The sequence below is a fragment of the Octodon degus genome, unplaced genomic scaffold (assembly GCF_000260255.1).
Source record: "Octodon degus isolate 3935 unplaced genomic scaffold, OctDeg1.0 scaffold00176, whole genome shotgun sequence".
NCBI lineage: Eukaryota > Metazoa > Chordata > Mammalia > Rodentia > Octodontidae > Octodon > Octodon degus.
In genome coordinates this window covers 2784227-2811577 of record NW_004524752.1, presented here as the reverse complement: position 1 = coordinate 2811577, position 27351 = coordinate 2784227, and the positions used below count along the sequence as shown (strand labels likewise).

Here is a 27351-nt window from a genome sequence, read left to right as displayed (position 1 = left end):
CTGAAGCCCCTACGAACACACTCAGCCACCTTATCTTTGACAAAGGGGCCAAACATACAGAGATTTTCACTAAAGCAAATTAACTTGTGAACCACCAAACAAAACTGTGCACATGAGTGTTACTATACTGAAGGCATGTTATACAGTTTCTGTGCAGCATGCTACGGGGTAGTTAGATCTTCTTCAGTGTTGCATATGAAACATGGATAGCCACATTTTTGCCTTTGCCAAATTTCAAGCATGCCTTATCTTAGATGAGTATAGCTTTTATCTATTATTTCATCCTGTAAAAACATGTGAAGACAACGTTCATTCTGGGCCAGAGGATGACCAGCGACCTTGTTTATAAATTGCTCTAGGCCTCACTTCCTTTCCTTAATAAAATTGTCATCAAATATTCCATCATCTCCTCTAAAAGGAAGTTGATGCAAAAATGCCTTCCCCGGGAGCAGGGGAGCTCCAACCTTGCTCTCTCTTTCTAATTCACTTCGGAGCCATTCAAAGTTGCTGTATCTTCTTCTAACAGTAGATTCCTTTAGTTTAAAAATAGGAAGATTTGTGTTGACCCTGATGTCGTAGGTGGTGAAGTGGCCCCGGCCAACCCCCACCGGCTGCGCGTTGCTCACATCGAACTCGAGGAAATTGCTGGGCAGCCTGTAGGCATCAGTCAGGTTCTGCGGCTTAGTGATAAGCCTCTGGGTGTCCACCACGGTCTCCGCCGTTTCACTGTGCAAGGCCCCAAAATTTAAAGTCCCAATCCAGAAATGGGCATCCGAGATGAACACACACTTCTCAGAGGACGAAATTAAAGAAGCGAATAAATATATGAAAAAATGCTCCACATCACTAGCCATCCACGAAATGCAAATTAAAATAACATGGAGATGTCATCTCACCCCAGAAGGAATGGCTATCATAAGGAAATCACCCAACAACAAATGTTGAAGAGGCTGTGGGGAAAAAGGAACCCGTCTCCACTGCTGGTGGGAACGTAGACTGGTGCAACCATTATGGAAATCAGGGTGGAGACTCCTTAGAAAAGTTGGACTGGAAATGCCATTTAAACCAGCTATTCCTCTACTGGGAATTTTCCTGGATGATCTGAAAACATCATATCATAGGGATATATGTGTTTCTATGTTTATTATAGCACAATTTGTGATAGCCAAATCTTGGAAACAACTAAGATGCCCATTACTTGAGGAATGGTTGAAAAAGATGTGGTATTTTTACACAATGGAGTATTATTCAGCTATAAAGAATGCAGAACTCAAAGCTTTTATATTGAAGTGGATGCCACTTGAAGATGTACTCATAAGTGAAATAAACCAGACACACATGTGTAAATATCATATAGTTTCCCTAATATAAGAACTCAAAAGAAAAAATACAAATAGAAAAGTATAATACAAGTAAAAGGAAAGCAGGATCTTGAAGACTAACTAATCAAGAGAGGGAAAGGAGAAGAGCTAGGAAACATGACAATGTCAAGCCATACAGTTATATGTAGAAGATGGGCAGGGCGATGATCCTGAGAATCTCCAGAAGATTTTTGAATCTAACAGTTAATTGGAAAGATTCTCACCCTGACTAACTATATATACTGATACCTGTGAACTAAGCTACTGCACTGCAGATGGTAATCTGTAATAGTAGTTTCATGGTTGGAGTTCCTGTCATACTGGTTTTCTGAATACGGGCTGTTTGTCCTGATGTACTAGTTGCTGCTGTGCTGTCTCAGGTAGATGATTGTTCAAAAAGAAGGGGGTGTGAATGAAGGCAAGAGATAGGAAAACGAATATTGTGGGACTATCCTGCTTCAAGGTTGTATATAGTTAGATTTTTGGACTTATGTGTAAACTTAAGAATTATATAATTCTTTATGCCTATTTTTAAAAATATATTCTAATGTTTAAATGTTTTTTCATATTCTATAGGGACTTAAAGTTGAACATATCAATACCTGATAAAAAATACCTGTTCCATGTTATACCTAAGATGTTTGATATTCAGACATATAGTGAGGTTAAGCTTAACAGCCTGGGTTGTATGGTAATGACAATAAGCTTGTCTTCTGGATGGTTAACAACCTAAGTTTGCAGACCAAAATTAGAGAAAAAGTAGGGCCACAAGGAAAGCCAACATTTTGGGCCTAGGCTTCGAAGGTCAATTAAGACTCAGGACATATGAGAACTTGTACTGTAATGTCATGTAACTCGGTAGTGTCCCAAATTTTCTGATCAAGGAGATTATGAGGCCAAAGAGGAAAGTGATCGATGATGTAGAGTGTGCCTAAGGAGAGTCACAAGGAGAGAAAACATTTCTCTCAGGCTTTCTTGGCCAAGCAATGGCTGTGACTCATCCACATGGCTGACACTGACAAAGGATCTACAATCTGAGGTACAGGATCTCAGCATAATTCCTGAGGGGATTTCACTGACCTTATCAGACCCAAAAGCTACAACTCTTGTTGCATGGGTCCTGCTTTACCTTGGTCTTAACCATCCAGTAGAAAAGTATAAAAACGAAGTATGAGAAGTAAAGCCATGCTGTTATGTTGAGCTGTAGGGGACTCAGGTCAACAATTTCTGGCATTGCCAGTGAAGCAGAAGACCCAATACTATTATGGACTACTGGACTCTTTTAGAATATTTTGCTGAGTTTACACACCTATAATATTTAAATGATGGAACTTAACAAAAAAAGGGGATACAGATGAATGTCCATTTTGTATCTGTGTATTCAAAGTGGTTAGGATAGATATATAGTTTCATTCTCTTAATGAATAGAGGGATTTTTTCTAATGGTGTTTGTAAATAGGATGTCATGTCCGCATCTTGTACAGCAATTAACTACTAGAAAGAATGTATGCAATGTGTTAATTATTGAAACTGTCCTACCAATTTGGTTTGAAACTGTCTCATTGCTATTTGTTTTTCAATAAAATTGTTTTTAAAATATAGATTATTACATCGTAGTACTTAATATGGAATAATTTCATTATTCTATTTGATTCTGTATCAACCTTCTTAAAGTAAGGTCTGATTTGCAATTTAAAGAAGTCGTAGCTGATAATTACTAGTCAACAGACACATTACTGTGTTGTTATAATTTAAGGTGTGAAATCCAAGTTGTAGTCACCTTTGTTTTTAATAAGACAGTTTACCCATGAAGCAAATTTATGAATTAAAACTAATTTGGGTGGAGGGAGGCAGAAACCCAAATTCGTTTTATTGTCTCCTTTCATTTATAGGTCCATGCAGAATCATTACAGCAGGTAGTTAAATCACAAAGGGAAGTAACTGAAGTTGTTCAGGAAGCAACTTGTAAAATAACAGCTCAGCAGACAGAGACTGCTTACCTTACCACAGATGCAGCTCACCAGATCTGTGAGGTGAGAGCCAAGAAGAACCCCCATCTTCTTTTAGGTCTTTGGTCAATTTGAGTAACTTTGTCTTATCAGTAATGGTTTCTGTCATCTAGCAAAAGGGTAATTTGAATCAGTGACTTTTAGTAGGACCCTTTTGAAATGAGCAGCTCCATTAATTAGTGTTGTACGTACATAGTAACAGTAGTTAGAAAAAGATGAACTCTAATTGCTACCTTCTCATAAGCTTTTTAGGAAAGTATTAACTCTAGTGATGTGTAACCTATAAACAACATAGTACATAAATTTTAAATACATATATAACGTGTTTGTCCCTATAAATAACACTATAATCAAAAATAAAATACTTTTTATTACTCTAAATAATTTCTTTATGCATCTTCAGTCCCATCCTCATCTGTGGAAGCCACTATCTTCTTTGTATTAGGATGTTTCATTTGTATACAGACTGATGTTAGTCAGTGTCTTTTTTAAAAGCTGCACGAAAGGGAAAGCCAAAAATACCATAGTTTCACTGTATTCTATGTAAAGGATATATAATCTGTTGATACAGTTTGGTTTGATTTTGCAATAATTTTTGAACAAGTTAAGGACTATTTTGTGAAGTCCATATTAAGACTGTATGAAACTGGTAGATGTTGGGTAAGGTGGAAATGTACAAATAAATACATAATTGAATCTTTGCTGAAAAAAGTTTAATGTAGTAAACAGCATTAACAAAATATTTCAGAAATGCTTTTAAGTCAGCAGCAGGAGTAACTCACGACAGTAATTGAGTAAATATGAAACAAATAATAGATGTGACAGTTGCAATTGTGTAAAGAGCCAGGCAGATGTACTTTACATTGTAAGTAAAGCCTTAGAAGGGAAATAATAATTGAGTTTATTCTTCAAAGAAGGCTTAATTTTGATTATCTACTTCTTATTATATGGCTTATGGGTTTTCTGCCTAATTTGTAGTTTATTATAGATGGGTAAAGCCTTAGAAATCATATAATCCAACTCTATTTTATAGGATGAGTTTCTTGGGACTCAAGCTAGATTGGCTGCCCAGAATATGTTATCAGTTAGTGACAGAATTCGCTTGCTTTCAGTTCAGTGATCTTATCAAGACACTGTACTCCCTTTCAGTTCCTGTGTGACATGATCTTTTATATCTACTTTTATCTTTATTCTGTATTCATACTTAGATGGCAGAGTTGACTCGAACGCACATCTCAGATGCCATGACTGCCTCAGGAACTCCCCTAGCAACACTGTATGACCATCAACGGCAACACCTTCCAGATTTCATGAAACAACAGAGGACCAGAGCTGAAACAAATAGGTTAATATTTATTCAGAAAATATGTCATGAGTGTTTGTTATGTTCTAGACCAGTGATGGCAAATAGAGATACAAACAGTCCACTGTAGTGTGCTTACCATATAGGTTTGCCACCACTGTTCTAGGCACTCTTGTGGATACTTGTTATGTAGATATGGGCTTATAGTCTAGTATGGATGATAAACATTGGAAAAATAATACAGTAAGTGAACAAATACTTGAAAATTGAGATAAATGTAATGAAGGAAAGGAACAAATGTCTCAGATATGTAACACTAGACTTTGAGTATTCTGGGGCTCTAAAGAGTCAGAGAAAGTATTCCTGAGGAAGTAAAACTCATAATGAGATCTAGTGGATGAGCAGAAAGTGATGTAAAGAAGGTAAAGAATAGGTGGATCAAAAGCCCTGTAAGGGCTAGTGATGGATGCTAGTAAACTCAGCATTTGCAGGAGGCTGAGGAAGGAAGCGTCATAAGTTTGAATGCAAACTAGGCAACATAACAACAATCTTATCTCAAATAAAAAAGAAAAAAAAATGTGGAAGAAGGAGCATGACATATTCAAGAAAAAAGAAGATCACTATAACTGGAGCCATAGAACAAAGAGAATGATATGAGATGATAAATCAGGTGGGACCCTGCAGATTTGTGGTCTGGGGGCTTATTCCAGGAACAAACAAAAAGTTATAAGAGAGTCTTAGGTACACCTGGGTGACATGGTCATACTTGTGCATGTGGGTTTTGTTTCAAATCTTATTTTCACTCTCTAGTTCACAGATTTTAAGTCTCTTTACATTCATTGGTACTAAGAATGATAATGTGTTAATATTCTTCTAAGCAAGATGTATTCTTTATGTATTGTTTTACCCTTTTCAATTATTGAATGCCTTTTTCTTAAAAATTTTGTAACATCTTGTAATTTGTGTGTGTTCAACATTTTAGTCATTACACTTTTTCCTTTATGAAAAACTAAATGTAATGAGTTTCTATTTTCTTTGTAGGATAAGCCAATCATTTTCACACAGTCAGAGTAAAGAAGGGATCCCTGACTCAAAACATCAGAAATATTCTCCTTTATATAATAATTATTCTGAGTCAACAAGATATAAGAATCATGATCGAAGGTAAAGAAAATGCAATCCAGTAAACTCTGAAAATGACTTAAAAACATTGCTTTTCCTTTACTTTTTAATCTTATTTCTTTAAATGAAGCAATATCTGCCATTTTTAATTGTGGTCTCCCTTGATTAATTAGCTAATTAGCAAAATAGTTCACACATAATAATACAGCTACTGTTCATTGAGAACCTAGCTGTATAAATGCTGCATAAGTTGTTTTCCCTACATTTAATTTTTATAGTAAATTTCCAAGGCAGATTTATTATCTTAATAAATTAGGGAACTCAGGTGCATAGGGAAATGCTAAGAAAATTGCCAAGGTCACATGTATAAAGACATATTAATGAATCAAACCTTGTATTACCTGACTACAAGGACAGTTTCAACTTCATGTTCCCCTTTGACTACAAAGCCCTTGATGTTTGCTCCCTTCTATGTTTACTTCATAACTTAGAAAAATTATCCTTTCATAAATATGTATTAAACCAAACCATTAAATTATATACTGATACATACTATTACATAAATATACACAAAAAGTTCTATGTAAAAATAAAAATAGAAATGACCAGTCCTTCTTTAAGGATGAGGAGGAATGACCCTTGAACAAATCCTGCAATTAATAGTTCATTAAGCAAACAAAGAAGTAAAGACATTTTGGAGAAGAAAATAGCATGTGCAGAGGATCTCAAAACCTGAATCAAGTGAAGTTTCTAATATCTTTTAAATTTTAAAAATACTGTTAAATGAATGAGTAAACCAGAAAGGTGGAAGAAGGAAAACATAGGGGAGAATACTTTCTATTTTTAGTTTGTTAAAGAATAGACAAAAGTTAGTTAGGCATTGGACAGTTAAAGCTTAATATTGTAAAGGACAAGGCTAGTGATACAGATTTGAGATTAAGTCTAAGTAACAGTAGTAAGCAAGTGAAACATACACAGGTAAACTTACCAAGGTATAAAGTGAGTAAAATTATGGAATATAGGAACAGAGACCTTTTATTTAACTTTTGACATAATTTCAGACTTTCTCAAAAGTTGCAAAAAACCCCACAAAGTCCTCAAATACCATCCAGATTACCCTATTAACATTTTACCACATTTTCTTTAGCAAGTAGAGCTTTTTAAAAAAGGTTCAGTGCTATGTAATATTGCAAAGAAAAATATTATCAATTGGTTTTGGAAGTTGGGAGTTTAGGGTAGAATTTACAGTTAGGTAGAAAACAGTTGCAGTACAATTATTGGGATGCAGTGAGATTATGATAAACCATGATGTTAACAAAAGGAAATAGAAATAATGAATATATGTCTGCTTTATCAGAAGTTTCCTTTAGTTTCCCAGAAATGAAAGGAACAAAGGGATGATAACCCAACAGTAATGGCTACCTATTAAAAAGATTTGAAAGGAAAACCTGTCTCATATTCATCTCTTTCAAAATAGTTTATTCTCAGATGTATTTCTACTTACCTGTTTGTGTTTTATATAGCATTTTCTTCATATCTTGATTATAAAGCATCATCTTTTAGTCAAATAAATTTACTTTGAAGTTGTAACTTTTAATTGCTTGTTTGTTTGTTTCCATAAAATCCATAAACAGAAGTAGTAGTGGTAATAGCCGTAAAGAAAGTCCTTCAGCTCTGTCTTGTAAAGAAAATGAGAAGAAAGTTCATGATGAAAAGATGGAGAGTTCAATTGATGAACAGCTTCAAACTGCTGCAGATGATTCTTTACAAAGTGATAACATTCCATCTCTTCCTGATGAGAAAGGTGACTTTCCTTGCTAGCATGTGTATTATCATTATTATGAAATCTAGAGGAAAAGATCTTGTTAGAAAGTAGCAAATAACTGAACTGTGCTCTAGTATTTTCTGGAAAATAAAAGTATTTAAGATTTCAAAACACAGTAATGAGACAGTAGCCTAGTTTCTTCTTGCTGATTATAGTAAAGGAATTATTAAGCAAAAAAAAAAAAAAATCTGAATTTGAACACTTAGAAAATTCTCAGCTTCTCCATATTGTAAAAAATAAGAAAGCATGCTCTAGAGAAAATACTGGGGTTGGTGGAGAAGAGTAGAACACTTGGGATTCCTGTTGCAAACCTGCATATCCTCCCAGGAATCACTTCCAGGGCAATTCACAGATTTGGATGCTGCTCCTGTCACTACCCTCCCAAATAGCAAGGCTATCTACTGAGTTCTAAAGGGTGGAGCTATCTCTTTTTTTTTTTCTTTCTTTCTCTACAGTAAGCAATTTAATTGCTTTTTGAAAATCCAAATGACAACATTATCCAGAAAAATTTAACGTATTTATTTAAAATTGTTATCAAGTTGAACTGCTGAAACTTTTTAAATAAAACATTATTTGAATTAGTGCTTCACATCTTGAATGTATATTAAAAATTAATAGCAAATGAAAATGGAAACATGCCAATACCTAATTTTAGTCCTGTTTTTCTCCATGTAATCATATATTTATGGTGAAAAATATGTAATGTTCAGAACTGCTAGTAACAGGAAGAAGAGAGTGTGTGTGTGTGTGTGTGTGTGTGTGTGTGTGTGTATCTGTGTGTGTGTGTTGAGAATGAAATGTTTCCTGTCATAGTAATTTCTTAAGTGCATTCTCTGTATATAACATGTGCTAGTTGACTGTCTTTTGGTGTGATGGCTAAATGTTTGTTGTGGATAGAATACAAGTTAGTGTTTTCAAAAAGACTACCAGATAGGCCTCATTTGCCTCCTGTAGAGCACCAGAAATTATGTTTTGAAAGTGCAGATCTATTTTGAAGTGCTGAGCAATTTTTCCACCAGATGCTAAAAGAGGAATTTGTGAATCATTAACTCAGGGGACTTCATCTCAATTCATTGATGGCCACAGCACCAGGCTGGTAATGAAGAGTTCCTCACTCTTGAAGCAGAGGGGATACTCTTACAAGGGACTTTGATAGCCAGTTGCTTCTGTGTTTTACCACTAGCTGATTTTCAAGTAGTCTGCTTTATAGAAGATATGGTCTAGAGATCTCCTTACTTAACCTTTTTCTCCTTTGGCTGGAGCTTAATCAACAAAAGGTGGCCCTGGAATTAGCAAGACATTGAGACCTGACTATAGTTACGAACATTCATCTACTTGTTTTTAGGAGCCAGTCTGCCCCTGAGACAAAGTATGGGGACTGTTGCTCTACTGTACCTACAGGACAAGCCAACTTTGCTCTTTAGGACCAGAAAGATGAAACTGCCATCAACGGACTAAAGCACCTTCTGAGGCAGAGCCCAGTGGCTGGTGTTCTAGCCCTGGCATGCTGTGCCAGTGCTGCCTGCAGGGCATGATGAGACAGCGATGGAGACTGGGCATAGTGGTAAAAACCTGTAACCCCAACACTTGGAGGGTGAAAACAGGAGAATCACTACAAGTCTGATTTATGTAGTAAGACCCTGTATATAGAAAAAAAAAAAAAAATACTTGGACTGCTATTTCTAGTCATGGTGGAGGAACAAGGGCTAAATGTACTTTTCCTCCTAACAGCTAAAATATTAGAGAAAAATATGTGGAATAACAGTTTCCAGGGCATTGTATATCGGATAGTGAATGATACTTACAAGAGACTGGAAGCAAATGAGATGAAATGCCTTTGAGTACCTGAACTTACTTGCTAGAGCAATGGTGGTGAACCTATGGCATACATACCATAGTGGACTGTTTATATTATTGATAACCCTAAAAGTTCACCATCTCTGGCCTGGAGGTTTCCAGACCACAAAGCATGGTATCCACAGGTCTCCTTGAGTTGAAAATACAGCACTAGGAATTCAAAGAGACCAAAGCACCTAGACTTCACAGGGAAAAATGAAACAGAAATTGAGCCATTAGAAATTTGCATACAGGGCTGGTCAAATAGCTCAGTGGATTAAAGTGCCTGCTTAGACAGATGCAGGGGGCAGAGGTTTGATCCCTGGTCTGTCTGCAGACCCCACCCCCAGGGTGCTCTCAGACCTCAAATGAGACTGGGAGTGGTGGTGCATGCCTGTAATCCTAGCTCTTTGGGAGGCTGAACATAGGAGAATCACTGCAAGTCTGATCTACATAATCAGACCCTGTAGACCCTTACTAAGAAGAAAGACAAAGAAAGAAAGAAAGAAAGAAAGAAAGAAAGAAAGAAAGAAAGAAAGAAAGAAAGATAGATAGATTTGCATACAGAGGAAAATACAGGAGAAAACCTAGATGACCTTCACTTTGGTAGTGACTTTAGATATCATATTTCAAGGCATCATGCATAATAGAAAAAAATTGGTGAATTGTACTCTGTCAAAGTTGAAACACTTCTGCTCTGTGAGAATGGTATTTTTAAAAATGAGTAGATAAGCTACAGACTGGGAGAAAATATTTACAAGTCACAAAAATGATAAGGACTTGTATCCAGTATCTATAAAGCACCCTTAAAATTCAACAATAAGAAAATCAGGTCAGTTTTATATGAAAGACCTGAACAGATATTTCTTTGAAGAAAATATACAGATGGCAAATAAAGTCACAATGAGAGTCAGGTGTGGTGGCATACACCTGTATTCCCAGCACACGAAGGGCTGAGGCCAAAGGATCACTTAAGACCAATCTGAGTAACATAGCATGATCCTGTCTTGAGGGAAAAGTGAAAAAACCATAGTAAGATACTATAGTATACCTATGAGATAGCTAACATTTTTTAAAAAGAACTGTAATAAATTGGTGACGTAATGATGCTAAATAAAAATTTTCATTCACTGCTGGTAAGAACAGGGAATGATATGACTACTGTGCAAGTTTCATAGTGTCTTTTAAGATTTATAACATTACTCCCAGCCATCACTGGTTATTTATCAAGTGATTTGAAAACTTTCATCCTCAAAAGTCTGTACCTTAATGTTAGTAGCAATATTATTGATAATTGCTAATAAGCAAGACAGACAAACAGGTGCAGTGAGTACTATTCAGGTATTTAATAATTCAGGTATCAATTTTAAAGTAACAAATTATTGATTCATACAACGATGTGGATAAATTTTAAATGATCTAGTAATTGAAGACAAGCTCTATAAGGCTATATGTGGTATGATTTCATTTATATCATGCTTTGGAAAAGATGGAATTGTAAGGGTGGAAAGCGGATTAATGATACTCATCTTCTGGGTAAAATGTAGAACTTGACTACAAAGGAAATATACAGGGGAACTTTTAGGATAGAGGAATGCTTACATATATTAGTTGCATGTTCTGTACGATGCTACATACACATTTCTCAAAATGCTGAAGTTGTATATCACGAAGAGGATTTGATGGGGGCAATTCTGGAGGTGGGATCCAAGGCCTTCCACATGGTAGGCAAACAGTTTACTGCTGAGCTAGCTACATTGCACTACATCCCCATTCCCAGTTTTTTTTTGAGATAGTCTCACTAACTTGTCCAGACTGGTCTCAACTGGTATCCTGACTCAGCCTCCCGAGTAGCTGCGATTACAGGTGTTCATTACCACATCCACCTGCAAAGAGACAATTTCAATGTATGTGAACCAGAGATGTACAATATACACAACAGTCCAGATGTTGGGGGTTCCCAGGATTGAATGTAGCTGTGACCAATGAATCTAATTGTGTTACAAATGTATGGCATATCTACGTGAGGAGTGGGGAGTCATATTAGTCGAGTTCTCTAGAGGGACAGAGAATATAGTACAATATGCATGTGACTATAAGAAATTTATTAGACTGGCATACACAGTCAGAAGCTGTGTAGTCTCATAATGCGTGACTGTTGGCTAGAGTGCTAGTGGTGGCTCAGTCTTAAGCCAGAATGCTCAGAACATGAGGGATCAATGATACATCCCCAGTCTCAGGTTTGAAGGTCTAAAATCTCTTTAGAGGTTGGCTTATGTGAGTTCTTTATTGAAAGGCTGAAGAATCTGGAGTCTGATGTCCATGACCAATGGCATCAGCAAAAAACACTTGCTTTTGAGCTTGTGTTCATTTACAAGTTTCCATTGCTTTTTGTTATTTTTGAGCCCTCAGCCTTTTGGATGGTGCTGCCCACCTTCTTGTGGGTTCTCCTCACCTCAGTTTGCTGACTTTAGAAATGTTGTCACAGCCACATTAAGAGATGATGTGCCTTGCTCGTTTTCTAGGCATCTCTCAGTCCAATCAGGTTGATACTCTAGATTAACAGGGCAAAAAACTGACTAAATATTTTGGAAAATGGTGTTTTGACAGAAATTATAAGCTAAATATAAAAAATTAAGCTTATATTTTAGTTGATAAATTTGTTTTTCACAGGTATACAAGTTAATTTTCTTTACTTACGTATTGGAGTTGAACAAATAAATAAATGGATACTGAAAAGTAGGAAACAGGTGTCTCAGTATTAAAGAGGGAAATTGAAGACACATAAGAAAGGAAGACAAGAATGAACTCTGGTACTGAATTTGAATCAGACATCAGTATGAATTCATGTTTAGCTTGTTAGATGAATGGATACAAAAATATTTTTTTTGTGTGTGTGCATGCTCATGTATGTATAGGTGAGTGAGTGCACACACAGATACCACTAAGCCTTGTCCATTGAGCAAGTGTAGAAGCACTGATACCCAGTGGTAACAAAGATGACCAGTTCTCAGATTATGGTTTCTAAATATTCTCCAATAAAAGAAACCAGAGCTCTTTGGAGAAATGGATCATTCTAAGGCTGCAGGAAAAATACAGAATGAAAATAGAGCCTTTAGTGGTACCAGAAAGTGAGGAAGTACTAAACAAAAGTTTGGGATATGTCAGAGGCACACTTATACCAACCTAAAAGAGCTATCATGTTTCTAAGTAACTATGAATTTAATGAGGTTTTAAAAAGATGTTTTAATCCTTTGTTGTAACTTTTTTTTCCTTCTGACTGTTTACATTTTCTTTGTGAATTACATGATCATTTTTCTATAGCTGTACTAGTGGTTTTCTCATTGATCTATAAGGCCTATTTAAATATGAAGTACATTAATCTTTTACCATACTTATCTAGTATTTCTACATGTCATAGAGATTTTTTTTCAGTAAATGAATTCTGTTTTTTGTTTGTTATGGCTTGTGTCTAGATGTTCCCCCAAAAGCCTCATGCAGTCATAGGGTGGGCTTCTAGATGGGTTTTTTTTGCAGAACTGGGGATTGATCTCAGGCCCTTGTACTTGCCAGGGAAGCGCTTACTCCACTGAGCCATCTCCCTGGCCCGCAAGAGTTTTTGATTGATTCATGGTCCAATGCTTGGATTATGGGTGCAAGTGCTATACCCACCTTGGGGCTAGTAACCTGCATACAATAGAAGGGAGAGAAAAAGCCTTGCTCTGTTCCTTCTTCCTTTTTGCTCTTGTTCCTTTTTCTGTCTTCCACTGCCTTGAAATATTGCCCTCTGTCAAACCTCCACAAACTGTGAGCTAAACAAACCTTCCCTTCCTCAATTTTGAGCATCAGGTATTTTGTTTTAGCAACAAGAGAAAAGTAACCAAGACATTTTTCCATGCCTATTAATTGCTAGTGGTCAGTTTTAATTTGTTTGATTGTCCTAGGAAGAGGCAAAGGGTCGCTAATAAAATAACAGAGAACATACAATGATAAAATCATATGATAAAATCTTTCTCTCTGTTCTCTTAAGATTCAACTTCTATTGCAACAGAATATTCCCTGAAATTTGATGAATCCATGACAGAAGATGAAATAGAAGAAAAATCATTTCGATCTTTACTACCTTCTGAAAGTCATCGTAGATTTAACATGGAAAAGAAAAGAGGCCATAATGAGGACTCTGATGAAGAAGCTTCCCCAGACAAGACTATGCTATCTTCTACCAAGGTCTGTTTTCATTTGCTTCAAAGTAGATTTACTCTTAAGGATATGAGAATACATGTATGTTGCCAACTACCAGAATTATTTTCCTAAGCTCATCAGTTTTTTATTTTTCCCTATAAAATCTGGCCTTAACTTCCTTAGTAGAATATAAAACTGTTCCTTAAAATGAAATAAGGCCTTTTAGGATCTAAACCAGTGTTACCTTTGTAGCTTTTAATTTGCTTTGCACTTTTTTTTTTTTTTTGGCGGTACCAGGGATTGAACTGAGGACCTTGCACTTGCCAGGCAAGTGCCTATTCTACTGAGCTCTCTCCCTGGCCCTGCTTCATGCTTTTAACATTTGATTCCATTTAAAAATTTACCTGCCCATCACCTGAGGAATGGATGAAAAAGATGTGGTATTTTTATACAATGGAGTATTACTCAGCTATAACGAATGATAAACTCGAAGGTTTTATATTGAAGTGGATGCCACTTGACGATATACTCATAAGTGAAATAAACCAGACACGTGTAAATATCGTAGTTTCCTTAGTATAAGAACTCAAAAGAAGAAATAAAAATAGAAAGGTATAATACAAGTAAAAGGAAAGCAAGAACTCGAGGACTAACTAATTAAGAGAGGAAAAGGAGAAGAGCTAGGAAACATGACAATGTCAAGCCATACAGTTATATGTAGAAGATGGGCAAGGCGATGATCCTGAGAATCTCCAGAAGATTTTTGAATCTAACAGTTAATTGGAAAGATTCTCACCCTGACTAACTATATATACTGACACCTGTGAACTAAGCAACTGCACTGAAGATGGCAATTTGTAATAGTAGGTTCATGCTTAGAGTGCCTGTCATTTCGGTCTTCTGAATACGGGCTGCTTGTCATGACATGCCAGTTGTTGCTGTGTTGTCTCTCGGATAGATGATTGTTCAAAAAGAAGGAGGTGGTGAATGAAGGCAAGAGACAGGAAAAGAAATGTTGTGGGACTGTCCTGCTTCAAGGTTGTATATATATTCTAATATACAACCTTGAAGCAGGACAGTCCCACAACATTTCTTTTCCTGTCTCTTGCCTTCAAGAGGTTAGATTTTTGGACTTATGTGTAAACATAAGAATTATATAATTCTTTATACCTATTTTTAAAATATATTCTAATTTTTAAATGTTTTTTCATCATATTCTGTATGGACTTAAAGTTCAACATATCAATACTTGATGAAAAATACCTGTAACATATTATGCCTAAGATGTTTGATATTCAGACATATAGTGAGGTTAAGCTTAACAGCCTAGGTTGTATGGTAATGACAATAAGCTTGTCTTCTGGATGGTTAACAACCTAAGTTTGCAGACCAAAATTAGAGAAAAAGTAGGGCCGCAAGGAAAGCCAACATTTTGGGCCTAGGCTTCGAAGGTCAATTAAGACTCAGGACATATGAGAACTTGCACTGTAATGTCATGTAACTCAGCAGTATCCCAAATTTTCTGATCAAGGAGATTATGGGGTCAAAGAAGAAAATGATGGATGATGTAGAGTGTGCCTAAGGAGAGTCACATGGAGAGAAAACATTCTCTCAGGCTTTCACAGAGAGCACATTAGCCAAGCAATGGCCGTGACTCATCCACATGGCTGACACTGACAAAGGATCTACAATTTGAGGTACAGAATCTCAGCATAAATCCTGAGGGGATTTCACTGATCTTATCATACCCCAAAACTACAACTCTTGTTGCATAGGTCCTGCTTTACCTTGGTCTTCATCCAGCAGAAAAGTATAAAAATGAAATATAAGAAATAAAGCCATGGTGTTATGTTGAGCTGTAGGGGACTCAGGTCAACAATTTCTGGTATTGCCAGTGAAGCAGAAGACCCAATACTATTATGGACTACTGGAATCTTTTAGAATATTTTGCTGAGTTTACACACCTATAATATTTAAATGATGGAACTTAACAAAAAAAGGGGATACAGATGAATGTCCATTTTGTATCTGTGTATTCAAAGTGGTTAGGATAGATATATAGTTACATTCTCTTAATGAATAGAGGGATTTTTTCTAATGGTGTTTGTAAATAGGATGTCATGTCCGCATCTTGTACAGCAATTAACTAGTAGGAAGAATGTATGCAATGTGTTAATTATTGAAACTGTCCTACCAATTTGGTTTGAAACTGTCTCATTGCTATTTGTTTCTCAATAAAATTATGGGGAAAAATAAAAAAGAAATAGAAGCAAGAAAAAAAAATTAAAAAGATAAAAATTTACCTTCATTCTTCTTTCCAAATTGTATGACTTTTGTATAATAGGAACAAATTTGAACCCAGCTTTGTATCTGTGAGGCAGTATATGGCTTGCAGTGATTAGCAGATGAATATTAATCCATCTCATGTATACTTTGAATGTTCTTTTACATCACTGCAGTCCTTTTGTTTGTTTGTTTATTTTTGAGATGGGATCTTTCTATGTTGCTCAGTTTCATCTTAAACTTTGCTGTCAAATGATCCTCCTGCCTCAGCCTCCCAGGTAACTGGGATTACAAAGCTCCTTGCAGTGGTTTGGTAGCTCACTTGGCTTCATAATTTTTTCTGTGGATGCATATCTCTGTTTAATGACCTTAAGTACTGAAAGATGAAATACTTGAAATAACCTTTAGGAACTGAGCATGCCATTCTCAGGAGAACAAGACAGCTTTTCTAAATTTACTATGGAGATGGTTCGACAGTATATGAAAGAAGAAGAAATGAGAGCAGCTCACCAGTCTTCACTTTTACGTCTACGTGAAAAGGCCTTAAAGGAAAAAACTAAGGCTGAGTTAGCCTGGCTAGAGCATCAAAAAAAGTAAGTTCTTTCAGTGAGCATCATTTTCACTGTTGTTTCTTTCACAAAAGGAAATGCTTTATGTTTTAAAGTATTTTTATTTCTTTTTTTTTTTATCCTGATGGTACTGGGGCTTATGTATGTTAATTAAATTTGATTTGATTATCTCAGTTAAGCTAGGGATATAGCAGTAATCTTTAATTTCAAGATTATTTTAAGACCTTCCTAAACAAGTAACATTTTTATTTCATTTTTTTATCACTCTTGACTCTCATCTTTTGTTGCTATTTTAAACTTAATTCTTTTTCAGTGTTATCTCACTCAAGTCTTTCAGTCTTTAAAGGATATAGTCTGAGTCATACATATATTTCATACACTTAGTAATATAATTGCTTGGGAAAGAAATTGCTGCACATAGCAACCATTTTTGACATGAAAATATTAAAATTATTTTATAGACTGTTCAGTAGTTAAAAATTCTTAAAGTTATAAATTAATCATCTTTGTCTCAATTGAAAATATTTGTAGACATCTACGAGACAAAGGAGAGGATGATAAAATGCCTCCACTCCGGAAGAAACAGCGTGGATTGCTTTTAAGATTGCAGCAAGAAAAGGTATGTTAGGAAAGACACCTTTATAGGACAGTTTATAACCCTTATACGGCAGTTTAGTATGTGGAAGCTGTTAGTTTGCCTAATATCTTTTTCTTATACCCTTAAATGAGATTCAGATGCTCACACTTGTATGCCTATGGGGCTATAATTATAGGGGCTCCTTGATAACCTACCATATTTCTATTATTTTAGAATTGTGTCACTGAACACTTAGTATGTAATCAAGTTTTCTGCCTTTGTGTAGTAGTTTTTTGAAATATATATTTTAAAAATCAGTACAAAAAAGTATTTGGATTAACTTTTTAATGATTGTTTCTCTTGATTTTCATGGCATGCTAATCATATATTGACAAATGGTTTTGCTTAGTAGATTTAGAAAAGCCTTGGTTTTGAATTCTAGAGAGGCAGTATATGTATGGTAATAGCAGTATGGTGGTTAAAAATTTGAACTCTGGAGTCATATTGCCTATGCCAGTGGTAGGAACCTATGGCACGTTTGCCACAGCAAACTATCATTGAAACCTCTAAAAAGTTTGCCATTACTGGCCTATGCTACCATCCTAACTTTCTAATTTTAAGTTTTATAACTTTGAATAATTTAATTTCTCTGTGTTTCATGTCCTCATCAGTAAAATGATTTGTCTTCTGTCACTTGTTTGTCCTAACTTTTTGGAATATCTCTTACATACTGTTCCATAGTATGAAACTGTTATATATACAAAATCATTATTTCAAATAGTTAAAATTGTAAAGGTCTAAGAGTTTACTGTTACATTAATAAGTTTACTGGATATGAAATTATTAAAGAGTTAAGTGTAAAGACAAGGTAGCATTGTGAAAAAACCTGGATGATGATATATGTTAAGTTTAAAAAGGACCATGAAACTATCAGTGTGTTTTAATTTTGATTTTTTAAAATTAAGAGATCATTGTAAGCAATTTTAGAATTGTGGCTTTGCATATGATTTTCTCTCCATTACTAAACTGAAATCTTTTATTTTTATTTATTTATCTTTTATATTTTAGAGAAGGGTCTATGGGTGATCAGGGTCTCACTACTAGATGGGCCTCATAGTGATCCGCCTGTTTACAGCCTCCCAAGAGCTGGGAATACAGGCAAGCACTACCACACCCAGTCTCAATTGCCCTCTCAGTGTGCCCCAGGGGGCAGGGCTGACATTGCAGGCCCTGGGATCACACCCCCAACCCCAACCCGCTGACCTATTTGGCCAGCCCTTGAAATCTTTTTCAGTGGTATTTTTCTTGCATATTTATCTTGAAATACTATATTTATTTATTTGTAATATGTGATTATTAAATTTTTCTTTTTAAAATATTACTTTGGACTTATGCTTCAAATTTCAATCTCGTTCCTACCTTTTCAAATCTTAGGCAGAAATAAAACGTCTTCAAGAAGCCAATAAGGCAGCTCGGAAAGAAAGACAACTGATTCTTAAGCAGCAGGAGGAGATAGAAAGGATCCGACAGACCACTATAAAACTGCAGGAGAAGTTGAAGTCTGCAGGGGAGAACAAATTGGTAAATTACATGTAGTTTATTTTCTGTTGCATGTAGCTTGCTGATATCTACCTGATTTTCTAATATGATTATGTGTATTCAAATGGTATGTTATCATAATGAAGTAAGGTAAAGTTCTGTTTCTTTGGTTTCGAGACAGGGTCTTGCTGTACAGATCAGGTTAACCTTAAAGTCACCATGTAGCCAAGGTTGGCCTCAGACTCACAGCAGTCCTTCTGCCTCAGTTCTCCCAAGTGCTGGGATTACAGGCATGTGCTATTATGCCTGGAAATAGGTTAAAGTTCTGTATATGTGTCTTTTTTTTTTTTTTTTTTTATATCGTACTGGGAATTCCTCACCCCTTTCCATATAATATTCTTATTTTAAAAAGGGTGCATAGTTCTTATATTAACTTAAAATGTTTTCCACTCATGAACTAAACTGGAACAGAAAGCATTGATCTTGATGAACAATCCAAATATATTCAGAATTAATAGTAGTTGCTGTTTTCCTCTTTATATGCTTAGTTTTGCTATCCAGTTTTAATATTATAATGGAATAGGACTCAGGAAATATTTACACAAGAAAAAAATCTGAATCTATTCTAAGGTACTATAAAATGTTAATAGAATGTTGTAAAAATCAGCAGTACATAGTAGTATAATTTTTAATGTCACTGTTCTCTACTTTGAAACAATCTCAAATTTATAGGGAAATTTCAAACACAATACAAGTAATTCTGTTTTCCTGAGTCATACTATAGTAAGTAGCCAAATTAACTTTGACACATTAGCTTGTAATCTACAGACTCTTTAAATTTCTCTATTTGTCACAATAGTGTTCCTTATAGGAAAAGTAATTGTTGAATGACATACTGTATCTAGTTTTCATGTACCCCTAGTATTCTTTTTTTTTTTTTTTTTTTGGCGGAACCAGGGATTGAACTCAGGCCCTTGCGCTTGCCAGGGAAGCGCTTATTCCACTGAGCCATCTGCCCAGCCCCTCCCTAGTATTCTTAAATCAGGAAAAATTCTTTGGTTCTCATAATTTGGACATGCTAAGAGACTATATGACAGTTATTTTGTAGAATGTTAATTTTCTCTTCTTCCTCCTCTTCTCCTTCTGCTTTCTGTTTCCTGCTTCTTTCTTCGTCTTTGACAGGATCTTGCTATGTAGTTGCAACTGGCATGAACTCACTGTTGTAGCCCAGGTTGGCCTTGAACTTGCAGCAATCCTTCTGTCTCAGGCTCCTGAATACAGGGATTATAAGTGTGCATCACCTTGCCCAGAATATTTGTTTCTTAGCTAAGTTTTGTCTGATGTTTCTTCATAATTAGATTTATGGCAGGAAAATAACAGAAGTGGTGCTGTGTGTTCTTAGTCTTTCAGGTGGCACATGATATTGATTCAGTTGGTAATGTTGCCATGATCACTTGATTAAGGCAGTATCTCCCATACTTCACTGTAAAGTTAACTGTCTTTTCCTTTAGAATTACTAATTATTTTGCATAGAAGTATTTTGAAACTGTAAATATTCTATTAAATTTTAATTTATGTTTCTGTCTACTCTTGAATTCTTGTTGTACTCACATATAATGTTATAATCATAACTTAATGTTTGTCCCAAACTGGAGCACCACATGCCACACTGGCCCCACCCCCGGGCGCGCTGAGCTTGTGATAGAGTCCGGGCGTGGTGGCACACGCCTGTAATCCCAGCACTTGGGAGGCAGAAATCAGGATGATCACTATGACTGTGGGCTGTGTAGTGAGACCCTGCACGAAAAAAAAAAAAAAAAGAAAGAAAACCCAAATTGGACCATTAAGAGCTTCTTCTCAACTGGTTGTAGTGATGAACCTTCTAATCCCCATACTTTGGGAGGCTGGCACAGCAGGATTACAAGTTTGAGCCCAGACTGGGCAATTTAGTAATTTAGCAAGACTTAAATGGTAAAAAAAAAAAAAAAGACTTAAACGGTGATGTAGGGTGCTAAGGGGCTGTGGACGTAGCTAGGGCCAAATTTCTGAGTTCAAGTCAAATACAGAAAATAAAACAAAAGAGTAACACTCCTTCAAACAGATTTCTATGTTTGGTATAGTTCAGTCTTGAGAATTTTCTTACTTTTAGATATAAGATGTTTCACACAGTCATTTTAAACTTCTCTTGCTCCAACCTTAAAAGTGAACTGATATTTTGAGAAAGGTTTTTGAAAAACTGAAATATGGCCCTAGGCATATTCATTGCTTCCGAGTTTTGCTCCTCATAATCAACTAAATCTAAGGAATATATTTGTAATGTAAATGTGGATAGCCACACATATTTTATGTCTTTATGTATGTGTAAAATCAAGTTCATATTTCAACTCTAATCCAGCACCATAATGTTCACTCTAGGTTTTTTTTCTATTTTAGGACTCCTTTTTCTGACAGATAACTGGTTAACATTTTCCTTAATATAGTTAATAGTTTTATCATTCCTCGTTATGTAACCTCCCTTTTTTTTTTTTAAGACAAGATCTCACCATGTAGTTTAGGCTGGTCTTGAACTTACTGTTTCATATACTGGCCTACTTTCATGTGAGCTTCCTCATTGCTCTACGTGGGCTCTGGCTCTCCATACAGCCACTCTCCTGCATTAGATGAAGTCTCCGTTATACCTAGATTCTGACAGCCCATTCTTGGCCCCATCTCCTTCTACCTTGCATGGATACCTGCCTTGTTCTGCTTCATGAAATGGTTTTAGAATTGAATTATTCAAAAAGGGGAATGGGAAAAAGGGCACTGCTTTGTCTGTATTTTTCACAAAATAAAAAGTCAAGATTATTCCTATTCATCTTCCTGAAAATATAAGAGTAATTTTTTTTTGTGTGTGTGTGGTTTAAAAAAATTATTTATTTGTAATTTTATTAAGAAAGAAATAGCAGCGAAGGGGGGCGGGGGAGATGGCTCAGTGGAATAAGCGCTTCCCTGGCAAGTGCAAGGGCCTGAGTTCAATCCCTGCTTCCACAAAAGAAGAAAAAGAAATAGCAATGAGACAATTAGAAAACAGATTAGTAGGACAGTTACAATAATTAATACATTGCATATTTTAATTTGAAAGATATATTGAGCAATTCAGTTTTCATTACTTTTCAAAAGCAGTGTATTGATTAAACCAGTAGTTCTTAAATGTTTCAGTATGAAATTTCTTTAATTTTTGAAAATACTGCTTTTGGGGCCAGGGAGATAGCTCAGTAGAATAAGTGCTTGCTTGGCAAGTACAAGGGCCTGAGTTCAATCCTTGGTTCTGCCAAAAAAAGAAAAGAAAATATTGCTTTTATAGTGAATATTTAATGGAAAAATCTATTCCCTGGTATATTTAAAATGCTTTATGCCTTCTGGTCTGTTTTTGTGACATACTGTATGTTTTAAGCAGTCAGGGTATCTTAATTTTGCATTCCTTCTGAGTGGACATGTAGATACTAGATTGCTACTGCTAGGAGGTTGTCAGATACCCACCTACTTTTTTTCTTTTTGGTTTTTTGAGAACTGGTCTCACTATATAGTTCAGGCTGACATTGACCTCGCTGTGGGGCCCATGCTGGCTTCATACCTCACAGTGATCCTCCTGCCTCAGTCCCCTCCCCCTTCCTCCCAGTACTGGGATTATATGCTTGGCCCACCACCACACCCAATTTATTTTTAATTTTTTTTTTTTTAGTTCTTTGAATTTCTTTCCCTCCCCTTCTCTCTTTCTTGCTTGAATGCTTGCTTTCCCTTCCCTTTCCTCCCCTCCCCTTTCCTCCCTGAATTCCTTTCCCCTCCCTCTCCCTCCTCTCCCCTTCCCCTTTTCTTTCCTTCCTTCCTGCTTATCTCTCCTGCCCCTCCCTCCTCCCCCCTTCCTTTTTTTTCTTGGTATTATAGACAACTTGGTATTACATTACCGACTTTTGGTAAAAATGTGCATAACAAAAATTTAGCCATTTTCAGGTGTGATGTTTTTGTTTTTTAAGTAATATCTGAATGCCAGCTTTTTTTTTTATTTTAGGGAAGGGTCTACAGGGTGTTCAGGGTCTCACTACTAGATCGGACTTGTAGTGATCCACCTGTTTACAGCCTGCTACGAGCTGGGATTACAGGCACACGCCACCACGCCTAGTCTCAATTGCCATCTCGGCAAGCCCCGGGGGTGGGGCTGGCACAGCAGGCCCAGGGATTGAGTCCCCAGCCCCTGCACTGAATGTCAGCTATTGTTACAAACATTATTTTAAGTTTAAACTTAATTTTGAATTGATAATGTTTAAAATATCTTCATGGTCCTTATAAAGTCCAATAAAATTTTGTGCTTTTTTTGTTTCCAGGAATCGCATAGTGATGATGATGAGGATGATACAAAGAATAATAAGGCAACTAGTCCTGGTCCAACTGATTTGGAAACCCGCAGTCCTTCTCCCATTTCAATCTCTAGCAGTGAAACTAGTAGCATCATGCAGAAACTGAAGAAAATGAGAAGTCACATGGATGAAAAGTAATTTATTTTTATAAATATCTCTTGTTTAGCTGCATCAAAAGTAGTGGCAACAGTTATTTTTAATATACTTTATTAAATTAGATTAAGACAAAAATATTTTATAGATGGATGGAAAGTCCGGCGTGAGGAAATAACCGCTTGAGCTAAAGCTGACCCAAAAATATTTTATAAATAAAGTGCATTTAGCACTTTAGCAGAATTACAAGGTCAATCTGTAAGTTGTATTACATTATAAAAGTGGTTGCATTTTAAAGCAGATAGATTAAAAAACCAAAATGGTATTTGCAAGTATATCTATGGCAATATTTTTTCCTTTCAAAAGGATATGTCTACCAGAGCTACTGATGATATATTTAGTTGGCATCGCACTCTTTCACATCTTAGCCATTTTCAAACAAAAGAATAAAATTTCAGCCTTGTGAATTTGTGTGAGTTGCTTAGCTGACTTCTAAAGGGCTGAATACTCTTGGGATGTTGAATGATTTGGCACTTTAATATTCTCCTAAAATACTTGTAAAAGTTAGTTTTGTTTTAAGAGTAAACAAAATTTATTGTAAAGAAAAGCTTCTATTTTCTACTTAGATGTAGTTCAGTTGCACATAAGCTTTCACCATTGTCTTAGTTACTTTTCACTTGTTGCTGGGACAAATACCCAACACTCAAAATGCAGGAAGAAAAGTTTATTTAGCTCACAGTTAGTGGAGGTTTCATTCCATATTCCACTGGCTCCAAGGCAGATGACAACAGTTCATGGTGGCAGAAAACAATGAAGAACAGAGGAGCAGCAGCAGCTTTGGGTTCTATCAAGGCTCTCTTCCTTCTACACTGACTGTGAAGACCAGAGCTCCTCCAAGGAAGTGGCAGCAGTGGCTGTTGTGAAGATTGGAGCTCTTCAGAAGTGGCAAGGCTGCAATGACCAAGCTCCTCCAAGGAAGTAGCGTGCAGAAGCCTTCCTCAACCCCTTTATATACTCTTATTGTGCTGAGTCACTCTAGGGTAGGCCCTCCCTGCCCTTAGTGGGGGCCCCTAGACCCCAGGTTACAGAATCCAAGCTTCCAACATCTCAAGTTGACACAGTGTATCAACCACTCTAGCCATATAAGACACTTATGTGATAGTTTACTTTTTTGATATACGTATAATTATAGTTTCTTCTAGACCTTACCTTAACCCTGAGCATTTTATTTTTCATTAAGCTTCATTTCTCAGTATCACAATGGAATAATGAGAAAGTAAGAAACAAATATGATCCTTTGCCTCTATCTCTATCTGAGACCTAGATTTCTTGAAATCCACTATTAAAACTTTTTATTGACTGTGATTTAAAGTTAGCAGTTTGAAGCGCAGGATAGACTTAAGTTATCTTATGTAACTAAATGCACAGTTACAAAATTTAATAATTTCTAACTTTGTGTCTGGTAACAACATAAGATTCAATTAAAGTGGTTAAACATTTATAGGCACAGTTCTTCCTGTAAGTCCAATTATACCTTAGCATTTCATTGAAGAAAAGAATACATTTTAGGGCTGGTGAGATGGCTCAGTGGTCTAAAGCACCTACTTGGAACAAGCTTGGCAAAGCACAGGGACCGCGGTTCGATCCCCCAGCACCACATGCCAGCCAGCCCCGCCCCCTGGTGGGCTGAGCTGGCCACACACACACACACACACACACACACACAATAATAATAATAATAATAAATGTTTAAAAAAAAAAGAAAAGAATACATTTTATAAGAATAATTCATTGATTATGAAAGTAGGTTTTTAAAAATAGATAAATTTTTAAGATTAATAAACAGGTGGTAAAAACCAAATGTTAAGTAATACATGAATATTCCATGGGATAGGCTAAGTTAGATTTCTTAAAATAAAATTGATTGACATTTATTTAGGCTAAAGATGCTTTCTTAGTCCAGGTGTGGTGGCGCAGGCCTATAATCCCAGCTCTGGGGAGGCTGAAAAGAAGAGGATCACTATAAGTCGGAGCTGTGTAGTGAGGCCCTGTACCAAATACATAAATTAAAAAAAAAAACAAAACAGCTGCTTTTTTTCTTTTCTAGTAACATGCAGAAAGGAATGTTACATTGCTCCAGAGATCTTTAAATTGAAAATTAGAGTAATCTCTGATAAACTTTTATTGTTGACTTAACATTATTATCTGTCTACACATAGCTTTGAATGATATATGTTAGATGAAGAGAGTTTCAGGGGTGATTTCTTCATTGACCCCTTGATCCTTTGTATCAGTAAGAAATTACTGAACTACTGGCTATTATACATTGCTAGTCTCTTTTAATGTTATTCTAATAATTCAACCATATCTGTACCACAAACTGCTAATCCTAACCTGTGAGTTCAGTTTCTGTGGTATTTATTTTAGATGTTGTTAAAGTTTTAAAAATCCTAAATAACAAATTTAAAGTTGTATTTATGAACTTTTTTCCAAGTTTTCTGAAGTATTTTCAAAATATTAATTACCTAGATTTTTTGTTATTCCTTTGTCATCTCTTATCAACTATTGCAGCAGACTTTTAAGAAATTTGTTGAAAATAGGCCATGATGCATTCAGTGATTTCTTGATATGTTTGACATAGTGGAGTTGTATTTGTTGGAGTGATGGGGGATGGGGGAAGGCAGTAGTGCAAAAACATGCTATGATGATGACTGCAATTGGAGTATGAGATAGAGTGTTTCGAAAGATTGTGATGTTAAAAAAAGTATCATTTTAAAATCTCTGAACCATAGCAATGGGAAAACTAACTCTTAAATACTCTTACATTACCCAAACTTTCTAATCAGATCTCATTCAAAAGATGTTGGAATAGCAGTTCAAGAAATAAAGAATTGCTTACTTTTATAGTCATTTACTTAGTAAATACTTAACAGCAAAATTACTTGAAGTTTTGCTACTTTGTGACCAGGCAATATATTTCTTGTTCTGTGGATTTATAAAGGCTGTCAGACCTACTTTGTTGTAATAAAACATCTGTCAAAGAGTATCCTTTAAACAACTTTTACTACCACTTGGAGAATGTCTTTTATTATATATCATTGTTTACTGTGGCCCTCTGAACTGATTTTTCTGACATATTTTTCTGAAGTGATGATACTTCTTTAATGAAAGATTTCATTCTTTAGTATTTCACTGAGACAATAATATTTCTTAGAACTTCATTTTTATTAATCAAAAAAATTTTTAAAGGATTTTCATGTTCTATTAAAAATATCTCAGAATTATCTTCCTGATTATTTATTGAGTTAGTGTGTTATAAATAATTTGTTTTTCAGTATAGTAAAAAGGAAAAAAAAAGTTTAAAATGCTTAATTCTTTGTAAGTGGATTGCCTAATAATTATGAGACGTATTCTCATAAAACAAAACACTATGAAATTGACTCTTCCGGTTATTTTGCCAATTCCAATTCAGTAAAAGTATTTACCGAGCAAATGAAACAGTAAAGTAATGTTATCTGCAAGCATTGCATTACCTAAACACTATGTTCTTCCATGTTAATAATTACTAAGCCCCTCAGCATTTATTTATTGAATAATGTGAGAATATGCTGGGTTTTGACAATTATGAAGAGAAACATATATCCTGCCATCAAAGAATTTAGTTTGTAGGGGACAAAAGGATATTAAGATTATTTTTAAAAAGCGTATATATTAATCTGTTGGTAAAGAAGTTTAGAAAGGAAAGAAAATTTTCATGGATGAGTGTTCAGAGTTGAATTAGGAAGTGCTGAAACCAAGAATAACAAAAAATCATGTAATTATTTTTCGCTTTCACTGTTCATCACAGCCGAAGGTAGCATGAAGAAAATGAGCAAATAGGCACAAAAATCTTAAATACTCCTTTTAGACATCCCATTCTGCTTAGAAAAACCATTAAAGGGACAAAATTAACTGGCCCTAAATAATTCATCATAAAGTCTAGCAAATAAATATTTTACAACATTTTTCTGTCTAAAAATATGTTTTGTCTAATTAATTTTGAAATCTTTACCATTAGTCTGCTGAGAGAAAAAATTAAGAGTTTTCAAAGGAGGACTTTTAATATTCCAATAAAGATATTAGACAGAAGACATTAGAATTCTTGTACATTATTAAATATTGTCTTAAATTGACAACAGGGCTGGAGAGATGGCTCAGTGGTCTAAAGCACCTACTTGAAACAAGCTTGGCAAAGCACAGGGACCGCGGTTCGATCCCC

The 27351-nt window shown here is 35.5% G+C and overlaps 1 protein-coding gene across 1 annotated transcript in view; it reads left to right on the top strand.

The window, feature by feature from the left end:
* Positions 1-27351, top strand: part of Cep350 (centrosomal protein 350) — a 198064-nt gene that overhangs the window by 115100 nt on the left and 55613 nt on the right. The window contains exons 18-26 of the mRNA XM_004643465.2: positions 3254-3394; positions 4579-4715; positions 5715-5837; positions 7430-7599; positions 13487-13683; positions 16330-16514; positions 17022-17109; positions 18502-18648; positions 22968-23134. Coding sequence (XP_004643522.1) covers positions 3254-3394; positions 4579-4715; positions 5715-5837; positions 7430-7599; positions 13487-13683; positions 16330-16514; positions 17022-17109; positions 18502-18648; positions 22968-23134 — 1355 coding nt within the window. The remainder of the gene's footprint in view (positions 1-3253; positions 3395-4578; positions 4716-5714; positions 5838-7429; positions 7600-13486; positions 13684-16329; positions 16515-17021; positions 17110-18501; positions 18649-22967; positions 23135-27351) is intronic.